The sequence below is a fragment of the Battus philenor genome, unplaced genomic scaffold (genome assembly GCF_028537555.1).
Source record: "Battus philenor isolate CCGP_79_NKW_IND1 unplaced genomic scaffold, ilBatPhil1.0.hap1 SCAF_4, whole genome shotgun sequence".
In the NCBI taxonomy this organism is placed as follows: Eukaryota; Metazoa; Arthropoda; class Insecta; order Lepidoptera; family Papilionidae; genus Battus; species Battus philenor.
In genome coordinates this window covers 8,149,132-8,161,568 of record NW_027181704.1, presented here as the reverse complement: position 1 = coordinate 8,161,568, position 12,437 = coordinate 8,149,132, and the positions used below count along the sequence as shown (strand labels likewise).

The 12,437-nt window shown below is 31.7% G+C and overlaps 1 protein-coding gene across 1 annotated transcript in view; it reads left to right on the top strand.

Annotated features, from left to right (window-relative positions):
* LOC137928619 (LIM domain only protein 3-like) overlaps nucleotides 1–12,437 on the top strand; it is a 51,096-nt gene that overhangs the window by 19,133 nt on the left and 19,526 nt on the right. Inside the window, exon 2 of the mRNA XM_068771522.1 lies at nucleotides 11,392–11,479. Within this exon, the coding sequence (XP_068627623.1) occupies nucleotides 11,434–11,479 (46 nt within the window). The 5' untranslated portion in view covers nucleotides 11,392–11,433. The remainder of the gene's footprint in view (nucleotides 1–11,391; nucleotides 11,480–12,437) is intronic.

Here is a 12,437-nt window from a genome sequence, read left to right as displayed (position 1 = left end):
TTAATTATTTTTTGATCGTGTTGGTTATTGGAACATGAACTTTATTTATTTAGTTATATATATAAAATAAGATATAGTAATTATATATGTAGTAAGTGTATATATTGTTGAGAGGCGTTTGAGTTTTAAAATTTATTTATAGAAAGCTATTGCATGAAAACATAACATTTAGTACACAGGGTGTATGTTGAAATGATGTTAATACGATAAAGAATAATTTGCTTGATTCAAAACGAACATAAGAAACGATATAAAGAAAAAAGCAAAAGGGACGTTTAAAAAGAAGTACGTCCGGTGTCTCCCTCCGTATCGCTATTCACGCGCATTGAAAGCTCCGAAGCTGTCTCCGATTTCTTTCGAAAACGCCGCATAAAACTGCATTGTGCTCAATTGAATCGCGTCTTAATTACGAAACGAGTGAATATTTAATTAAAAACTTTCCGCACGCGAATAATTCCTTATTCCATGTATACGAGATTGAGTCAGCGTCGATTCCGCCTTTCTGTGAAGTCGTCGTCATTCGACAAGAGTTTTTAATTGAATGCCGACCCATTGTGCTCGTTAATACGATTCAGAGTTAATCACTGAGTTTTTCATTTAGTAATGGAAGAAAGTAATTATCAATTAACTGCTCGGTAATGGATTGCGGCTGGTTACCTACCGCTTGTCTAGACGTAACGAGCTGTTGTCCCGATTTTATCAATTCAATTATAAATTTTAAGTCGTCATCAATCATGCTTCCGGTGGGTTGCAGTCAACTCTGTGCAAGAAACAATTTTCCATATTATTTATGATGTCGAGTTACTTTTAATAATTATTCATACAGGACATAAAGTAACTACGCTTTGATACTTTATGTGTGATGTTAACTACTTTAAAATAGTTAATTGTACAATTATACCTAATACCAAATAGGTAGAAATAAATATAATAAAATATTTTATTAAAAGAAATATTAATGAAGTAATAACACGTTTCTTATTTTTATCTCAACTTGTGTTTACAAAAATATTTTACATTGCCTATAATGATGATGTATCTATATTCTTTAATTTCTTTATGTGGGTAATTAGGTTAGTATAAAAAAATAATCGGTCAATATTGTAAATTTTAACAGAGAATAGGGTATTTTTAAAAATTTTAAATAATTAAATCGTATTAATTGATACATATTTTAACGTTTATATATAGAGTATAGTAAAATTGTTACCTAACCTATAATGTCACTTATTACACTAGCGATTTTTTAACTCTTCAGTCTTCGTCAAATCCAAAATCAAAAACTTTTTCAAGTAACGATAAATTAGCAACCTCGATGCCGTCAAGTAGTATATGTCTACTACCTGTTCGGATAAAATGTCTTCATCGTCAAAATAAGTTGCGCAAGGAACTCAGCGGAACTATATACTACGTAGAAGATTAAACAAAAAACCTATTGAAACAAATGGTAATATCCGAGAATTTTTTATTTGTGCCAGCGGCACAGGGTGCGCCCAATACGCGCAGCGATTGCGAAAACAAGGCGCGACTCCGCCAGTTGACGTGATATTGTTCCATGAATTAGCATTGTAAATGCAATCACAGGTGTCAGGTCGCTACTGGCTCGTCAAATTTATGCGTCTTCCGCCGCAAACACCATGAATATAACAATTTATCGTCCATAAATAACGATTAGCGGCCCACACTCGTTGCTAATGAAACACTTGTTACTTGTTTAATAAATAAGTCGTTAAAACATTCAATTTGACTTTGATGCTGCAGCAAGTTGGATTGTAATAAAAAATTTCTTGTGAGAGAGAAAAAGGTGTGATCTAACAAGTTCTTAATACTCTTGCGAACTCTGTGTTAATATTACATTTGCATTAAATATTTTTGTAAATTAAACTAATGTCGACTCGGAATTCATATTGCGTTACTTAGTTATCAATCTCATGGCAATTCAGCTATTGAAGAACAGAACAGTCGGTATATTTTTACATCAATAACAAATCATTGTTGAGTAAAAACAAGTTATAAGTGGTTTAGCCTGACGGAAACAAATTAATGGGTTAATTAAAGATAATCAGGCAATACTCAGTTTCAACAATAAATAAAATTTAATTATAGTCTTATAACTCAGAAATATTGGATTTCGTGTTACAGTTTTTTCGCTTGTATTCAATAACGTAAATGTCGCTATTTAATACAATACTATACATATTGCAAATGCAAAGCACTCGATATCTTTGGTCCGAATTTTGATTTATTAACATCTGAGACAATAAGTCAGCATTATCTCTGACTAGTTTCGTTTTTATATTTTTATTATTATAATTTTTCGCTTTAAATTCATTTTTGTTAATATGATGTTATTAAAATGGATATTTTATTGCATTGTTTCCCAATAAAAATATTGGGATTCTACTACTCATTTACAAAGTTTGTAGCAAGTATAATTAGTCTTATAAAAACATGGTATTTAAATTTAATTAAGAGTAATACTAAAATAAATTAATTAATATTTATTAAAACGATGCGGAAACCATGGTCATTATCTCAATGAAAATACAAACTTTTAAGTTATAGGTCAATGTAAGTAAACAATATATTACGTACCATTATTAATTGTTTTTTTAACGAACGTAATGTCAGTAGTCAGCATTTCTTAATTATTTATAATTATTGTTCTTACGCCAATTATAATTAAATGCCACACGAAAATAACTATGCCTTTATATGGTAACAGGTTTTATTAAAATAAATTGTGCCTTGCATTAATTAAGCGAAATGTCGTTTTGAAAACAACCGAGTTTTATACTTTCGATTAAAATCGTTAATCTTAATTTTTATTCCTGCCACGTTGTTCGTATCTTGACAATGTGAATTAAATCAAAAGTATTTTAAATTACTCGCCTTCAAGATATTACTTAAAGATAATACTCATGGTTTAATTATTTGGAAAAAAAACGCTTACGTAAATTACTTCTTCTGGATTATACTAATTCTTGACAGCAACTTTGAAAAATTTTGGTAGGTTCTTCATAATACATGTACGTCGTTTATGTACAGTAGTATTATTACAAAAAATAATACATTTTTAATTGTTTAGGTGTGATGGATTTCAAAGCTTCCTGGTTTCCGAACACAGAAGTTACGATTTCCGAGTCCGCGACATGTTTTAATAGTTAATAGGATGTTCGTTTCTAATCAGTTGCAAAGAGTAAGACAAAAAAAAACCGCGAAGTTTTGGTGCAACGTCTATTAAAACAAGAATTAAGTTGAGTTTACCGAATTACTTTCTGGGAAATGCTTCTGAATCATTGCAGGCTATGAAAAATGGAAGAAATTTAGACATACGTGTCCAAAAGCTGGTGATCTTTCGCAAACAACCCTAAAGTTTGCGATTCTAGTGTTTAGATTGAAAAAGGATTATTCATTGTGAGCTGCTGTGACTTCGCAAAATCGTTTAGCCGGTGCTATACGTCACAAATAATATTACGTAAATTCGATGTCGACAAAATGTAAAGAAAATCCGTAAATCCAAAGTTTAATCAATAAAATAAATCATACGTCGAAACGACATAAGTTACGTTATGAGATATGTTTCCAGGCGCTGCAGAAATTCAATTTAACATTTAATAAATTCGAAAATACTAAAATTTACATAAGAGTATCGTTGGTCAATATTTTTGGTAATCCGGCGCTATATGCTGCAAGATGCGAGAGTGTGATATTTTAGAAACATGGGATATCTTTTTTAAGTTGCACCCATGAGCTCCTTGTTATTTATCGATAAATTAAAAAGCTGAACTATTGTTATATTTCATTAGTATACATGTACATACTAAATTCATTAATATGCTTATGTCTAAACGTAACTTTACGAATAGCTTTACGAAATACAAAGACGAAACATCGTTTTTGTGACCGTCATATAAATGTTTTAACCTTAATACCGATTATATGGAGAGAGACATTGAATAAAACACGAATAATCGTAGATAGGATCAAACCGGGGACGCGACGTCGCGAGGCAATAAAGGTAATGCAGGCAAGGTATTTGCCAATATCCTCGTGAAGTGGCCCTCCCAAATATCTTGAGATTGTATTCCCCCCCATATAAAAATTGTTCCGGAATAGAGATACTAGCCAGATAAATATTCAATTTCACTACGGACGAAGATTTGATACCTTTGGTACCTATCCGCTTTATTGGATGATAGCCTTTGGAATTGTGTGGATAATCGTATTCATAGTTTCACAACTTGTCGGCTTTTTTCAAATATTGAACTTCAAAGATTTTTTCTTTTTTGCGTTGTAATAAAGAAATTTACATCATAGTGTGTTATCGAATGTCCAAAATAATAGCGTCATGTTACTAAGGATAAGTATGCTTTCATTTATTTTATTCATTTTTAATACACATTTCTACATCTTTAATATAAAGCATAAGCAAATATAGACAATTTGTAAACTAAAAATTTCATAAAAATTGCAAACTGATTTCACACAACGGTGTTAGTAGTCCAGTGGATAAATTATAATAATGTAATCGTTTCCGCATGAGAAACATTTAAAATGCGGTTATCAGTGGCGTATCCACCGCTTGCGACCCTCCCGAGACCCAAGGAGAGAACGACATGTAGATGAAAAGGGCAGCTGAATCTAATACAATCGAGAAAAGCGATACTCGCTATTCTATTAGGGTTGTACAAGCGATCCGCTCACACTCAAAACTTTTGATGAACTTCCAATGTAACAATATATTTGATGAAATGGGATACATGTTCGTATAAATTCTTACCATTTCACAATTTAATAACATTTGTAAGAAAATTGTAATAAATATTTTATTAATGCGCAATATTGTATCGTCGGATAACTACCAGAAAGTAGTTAAGAAGGAATGTTAAGTTTTATTGCGTTCCGTGATACGAAGCTTACAAAGTATCCCATTGTTAGCAACCCTAGAAAGGGGGAGGGAGAGGGATTGAGGCGGTCGGGTATTGAATGAGATTGCTTCTTACTTCGGCAAATGGATCACGTAGTGGATGAGATGTCACAGTGTTTTAAGATACCAATTCGACCCAACCTACATCGACATATGTACCGATTTATTAGTACCGGTTATTTTTGACAAATTGATATTATCATTACTAATTACTGTTATCGATTGTTATATAAGACCAACTTAAACTATAAATATTGAGATCATAATTTCTCGTACATCCATTTTATGAAAACCAAATAGTTTTCACGCTATGTATCAAAAATCTAAAATAGTCTTATAACACTCTAGAACAGAAAAGATCATTTAGATTCTCGGTATATACGTTTCAACACCGTATAACAAGCTAAATGGGATTTTATTTTATTGATGATGATTTTTGCTTTTTTCGTGCATCTGGCCTCACAGCGTTTAAAGCATTGGCACTGACTGCTGACTTGATAAAGCAAGCATGTAATCTAATTGACGTTTCTTCAAAATAAAACGTACACGTTAATGTCAAACATTTCGATAGTATGTTCAATATAAATTTAGTAATAAGTAAGCAAGCACGTGACTTATATAATCAGAGTAAAATAAATACATTCGCACACAGTAATTGGGAAATTCCTGAGTCCGGGTGCCGGGATAGACGCTTGGCGGGCGGTAAAAAACAATTTCACGCCAAATCTTAGCCTGTGTTTTCCTATTTTCTTTTCATTTATCTTTTGCGTCTTTCCACGAGAATCAATTTCACGGGTGAGCGTCGTGATGATCCGAGTTCAAAAGACGAGGGTAGGAGCTCGAAGCAGTGCACGTATGACTGCAGTCCGGCTAGAAGACTATTCTCATTACCGGCCGATGGAGAGACGCGACTCGATAATAAGCTTTCTACTCGTTGCTTCTTGTGATTGGATGGCACATGCGTGTGTTATCAGAGTCTGCGGGACAATTCATCCGACCCAATTTTCTTTATGAGTCGCGGCGTACTCACGGTTTTACTTATCTTTTATATAATCACATCGTTTTTGAAACAAATGTAAAGATATTGATCATTTTCTGGGATTTTTTGAGACAGATAGATTGCATTTTTTCAGTTTATTATAATAACAGAAGGCCTGAGATTTAGGAATTGAGACTAAGGACCGGCAAACGCAGTAAAGGACGTCAACGTACAACCTTGTTAAGGTCGATAGAAGACGCGGCATGCAGGCCTCTCCTACCGGTTTTATTGGAAACATAAGCGAGAGAGAGCGCACGTCTGAAATAACGACGATGATGATAAAAATATTGTTGTTTCTTGTTACCTATCGATTATCCTATGTCACCTAGTTATAGAATAATAGCTATAGAAAATGTTGATAATATGTAATCCGCTGCTTTAATACTTTTATTATGTGTTCTAAATTTGGAAGCCAAAAATATGGTGACCGTATATATTTTTTTGTTATTTTATTTGAATCGTATTTCGAAATCGTATATATATGCAAGAGTTATACTACAATTACGCACTATAAAGAATTCGGCTATAAAACTTCGCAATTTCTATAAGGAATGAGAGCTTTAAATACTTTTCCTTTGTATTAAACGTTCGCTTTTTCTTCACTTATCATTTACAATATACGACAGCTCGAAAGTACGTTGTGTAATGAAACTGCTGTATCGTAGAGCTAAGTGCTGAATAACAGTGATTGTGTTGGCGCTTTCCCAGGAGGCGTTACGTATTTGCTGATGCGTTATGGAAACATGACCTCTCGTGTCTAAAGAAAAATAGAATACACAATTTCATACTATTGTATTTATGTACTTTTAAAGTTTCGTTCTCAACGAAAACAAAAGCGCTTAAATCGATTCAATTTTTTTTCTATTTTACTGACATAAGTACAATGTTTGATTGTTAAACTATAAATAGTAAATGCTTAAATAGACATAAAGATTTGAACTGTTCATAGGCAAAGCGCAGAAAAACGTCGTACCCAGATGCCGGATTTCGTTGGGAATTGACAATTTTACGGGTGGTTTATTTCCGGATACTCAACTTCCTTAGACACGCCCGCGTCCCTTAAGCTGTCCATATCCCCGGACAACTCCGCAAGTCTTTCAACAGCATGTAGTATTGCCTAATCACAAAATACAGGTTATATAAATGTAAAAGATATTTACCACTACAAATGTTTTTGGTGGCAGAAAACTAAAATGCAACTAATACATTTAAAGCCATACAAACTGCACATAGAATATAAACTATATAAAACCCCGATAATATTGTTTATTTAGTGCAATGACACGGTAAAAATTGTTATATTCTATTATATTTCTTGGCTAAAGGTGAAGGCAGACATTTCTGTAGACCAAAAATTTGTATGCATGTTACATTCATCATTTATTTCTCTCCGTAAAGACAGTGTCCCAACCTTTGAAACATTAGCAGATTAGTGACAACTTGTCGCCAACGCACCTATTAATAACTGCTTAGATTATCTTATGTAGAAAGCAGGACCTATTAAAATTTTCCATAATTTTGTAATCGTATTCTGTTTATAATACAAAAGAATTTTAAGTATATACAATTTTTCAAAAAATTAATCCACGAATCTATAGAAGCAAACCGAATTATGTTTCTCAAAACGACAAGCAGATTGTTTTGGTGTCATAAGCAAACATATACACTCCCAAGGTGGTACATAAAATTTACATTGTATGTAAGTGTCTTAAGCGAAAGCTTCCCACTTAAAAGCTCTACAAATGCACTGAAAGCTCTTTCGCGCACTAATCCCAAACCTTTTAGCTGCAATCAAAAGCCCCGAGCGCTCGGTGCTGCGCGGCTCGACGCGATGCTTGTGGAAGCGGCTAGGAATTTAATTTACATTTTTAATTAAGTTAAATTTTGTTCGGAAAGCTTTCACGGAATAGGAGTTTTCTTGATTAGAGTTCAGCTCTGGCTGAAGTTTGAGATTGATTAGTGGAGCTTTAATTGCTCTCTGTCGGTGAATAATGAATTCGATCAGTGCGGAGTCAAAAGGGACTGTCTAACAAATTACTTTGACGTTAATGGATCAAATTGTTGTTTTACTTAATATATTAGATAATAAATACGATTCAATTCCCCTCAACGAACTTATAGACGCTAGCGACATTGATAAAATTATTTATCATCTTATAACACGATGTCCACGTCTTACCTCATTATATAAAGCCCGTCGCTGGTTGTTACATTGTTAATAGCAAGAGTGAATTTCAACGTCATGTTGCTTAATTTATCGCACTGATTACACAAACACAAACGTTTGTGTTATTTTTTTAATACAAAAACTAATAACATCTCTTAGATGCACCCAAAATAACACATTTCAATAACACTTAATAACACACTGAAAATATTCGACTTCTTTAAATAGTTTTCCATTTTAATTTAATTGAAGAAGTAATTTTTACTTATTATATAATTATTTCTTAATGCAGGGTTGTAAATCGAAAATGACATGAAAGGACAGCAACCCAGATAAAGGCAAATAAATAAGAGACTTCCGCGAAGTACTCACGTTGAGAACAAGTTCGGAGCCGGAGACATACACTTTGACAAAGAATATTCTATTCGGGGCTGCGTCGACCGCCATCCATTCCGCTTATCCAGACTCTGTTGAATTTTTGACATGTCGGGGAAAGAATAATATTTTCACTGCTGGTGTGACAGTGACCTTTAAATTCGCATTTATGTCGAAAGGCAACACGAAAACGCTCTTCGTTATACATAAGAAACTGATCCGTAGTTTTAATCTCAAATATATGAAAGGTGTAAAAACTTTTTTTTTGGTGGTTTATTCCTCACAATTTTCGGACGGCTTTTTAAGTTTATTCTTTACCCTAGTAAATTCTTTTAAGATCTCCGCTAAATCATATTTATATTTCTTTAGACATTTAAGAACACATGCGTTCATTTTGATATAATCATTGACAGGTTTTGTAAAATCGACATTAGATTCCTTTTATTTTTACTTCGTGTCACAGTCACTTAGATTATAGACATTGTTACTGTGATTAAAATGATTCATTATTTTAAATCTTAGATCTTTAATTGAACGAATCGTGTGTAAATGTCTCACTCGATTTATTAAAACGAGTGTGTAAATCATCCTGTCGTCCCGGAAACTTGATATTCTTTACATCGTGGTTAATCTGTAAGCGATTACAAGCGAGTTATATGTTGCATCTGTGTTCCACGTAATATATTCAAATTACGAAAGCTACAAATTATGTTTTCTACGATAATCTAATATCTCTCTATAGAAATTCTAAATCCGTAGCTATACATTATAAATTAATTTAAATATATGACTTTATGTATTTAGTGACCGAATAAATTGTTACACGATAAGAACTATGAAAAGTAACGAAAAATACAAATGCGTAACATACGTTCTTCTCAGATTTTACTTGCAATATATCCGTAACTTTGGAAAAGCAAGCAAAAAAAATGGTATATAAATACATGTGACATGTGGTAAATTTGGGGACATGTTCCACAAATTTAAAAAAGCACGTGTGATGAAAAAATTTAAAACTTTCTCAAAAAACCTTGCGAAAGAATTAATAATAAAATCTATATGAAATAAGTATTAATAAAACGAAAAATATATGTGTGAAGTGTACTGTGAAAATTCATTCCTTGCCTTCAAAAAAGAAAAAATTCTTATTGAAGTAAGATTATTGATTGTGATACATTTCTGTAAACATTCTTAAAATAAAATTATTTTTTTATATGGATTCGTACTAAAACGAATATTTTACTCGTATGAAAAGTGCATTTCGGTTATTATTATAGGTGAACCGTTACTTCAAAATCGTGTAAGAAAAGATGGGTGTACATACTAAAAGCGAGTGATTATATATTTAATTGCTTTGTAGTGTACGTATAACGTCCTAGTATAATTCAAAATTGCTAAAGCCAGGCACCTTATGACGCAGCTGCGGCCCCCTCCCCGCCGATCGGACCGAATCCGGCGCACAGCAATCCATATTAGATTTGCCCGTTCTCATATCCATTCTGAGATGTTCATATTTTATTGGGGCCAATAAAACGGATTCATGAATATGAGAAATGCATAACGAATACCGTATTTATGGTTGGAGGCGTGCTCGGATATGTCGCGGGTAATTTGATAGCCGCCTTTGTAACAGGTGCTGATGGGAAATTCGATGCGGTTATAAAATCTATCTCATCTTCAATTGAGTGCGAATACGTATCTTTACTGAAAAACATATATTTACTCAATTCAAAAATACACAATATGCAGTTGTTTTATATATTATTATACATGGTGATTGAAAATAAGTGTGAAACCTTTAAAAAGGCGAATATATATCAAAAATCATATAACAAGAAAAATTATTTTCGAAATACAGATTATTACATTTTAAAATTAATTATTATTCATTATCTATCCCTGCAGACTTTGTACTCCTGAAGTCACTGACCTTACGCATTCCAATAGAAAAAAATAATGAATGTAAAATGTATCGGAGCGATCAAATTATGCAGCGTTCTAATCATGGAAATAGGTATAAAAGCTATAAATCCTTTATGTGATACATTAACTCATTTATTGCTTTTACACCTATTTACAATCATCCTGTATGTCTACATGTTTTGTTTTTTCCTAAAATTAAAATTAACCATATCGAAAAATTGATAGTCATCCAAATTAATTATTCAAAGATATTTTTAATCTTTGGACATATATACAGCGATAAACATACAAAAGACGCTTATTTGTAGACATAAACTCGTTACGAATTTTAGAATTCCATTATCGATCGGTATCTCAGCCATATCTGTATACTTCAAAATAGCTATGGTAATGTTTACAAATGTTTATTGGTAATGCAAATAACTTGTATTAATTTCTGAAAGAGCAAAACTTGTTTGTTAAATTGATTATATTGAAGAGATATTGGCAAGAAATATAAACGTTGAGTTTCAATTTACAGCTTGCATGGACATTTTAACCTTTAAGGGCTAGCTAAATTCATAAAACGTGTTTGTTCCGCACTTTATAATACAATACACTCAACTCGTCATTGCATAAGGCTTAAATTTCAATGACGTAAAAGTGCTTTAACGTCTATTTTAAAATAAACAATGGGATCAAACGTGATTATTGATGGCAGATAGTCGTGGTAATAAGGTCTTGCGTGAATTGATCGTAAGGATTTATTCTAATAAGTTTTTATCGGAGAATTTCTCTTATATTTTATTTGTTATATGCTCTATTTGTAGAATATACGGCAATAACCTTATGTTTAAAATAACCTATTAAGATAGTATATTATGTGGGCAATATAACATCACTTTTAAATATACTACACATCACATATATATAAACAGTTGAAACTAAAATATTGATCAGGAGTTTATTTTGTTTCAGGATATTTTCTCAGCCGGGTGATGCGAGAGTGAAAACGTCAAAATGATTCGTGATCCCCCGGCTATGCACAAAGCCGACACCACAGCCAGTAAGTAATGCCAACAACACATTTTTTCCTTTTACTTCATATGGTTAAGCTTTTTATAATGTTACTAGATGGCCAATAAAGTTAGAGTTAGTTTTCTCATTAAAATACCAACTACATAAATGATTGTTAAATATAAATCATAAATTAACATATAAACTTCGTAGGAAAATGGTCAAACTGTTAATAATGATAAAAACCTTATAAATTCTAAAAAAAACTTTTTATATAAAGTTACTAAAATTAACTTTAAAAAGTACATATCTCGTTTTATTGATTAATAAAGATTTCATAAATAAATGATAACTATTATTGTAATAATAATTAACTTAAGTAATAAATGCAGGATATCGTCCTTTACATCTCGATTTTATATTTTAAATGTTTAATGTATTCAGTTTTATTTGTCAAACAATTATTATTTTATCTATTAAAGAAGAAGTGTAATCATTGCATATAATGTCTCTGTAATTCATAAAAATTAATAAAAGATACTTTAAAAGCTGAACTTTTAAATAACATCTATAATTTGTCAGTGTGATGACTAACGTCTATAACTAAAGACGTTTCTATATGCAACAAGGAAGGAAATTTACGTGTGTTTAGTTTGACTTACAATATACTATTAATAAAACCCAGTTACGTATCACGCTTTGCCTAATTGATTTGAATTTATCTTAAAATTGTCAAACAAGTGTGCCAATTTGTTGTTATATTAAATTTTTAAATTAAAACTGTCCAAACATTTTTAAAAAGAAATATTAGTGACGATGCCATTGATATTTTTAACAATAATTCAACTATACTACTATGAGGAAAATCTTCTAAAGTTCTAAAAAAAAACTCTTTAAGTCACTTTATGTAAATGTACAAAAAATACACTTAGTTTCGGGTGTTAAAACTAAATGTTATTTAAATAACACATTTTTCTAAAGTCCGACTATTAGAAGTTAAGTTTAAA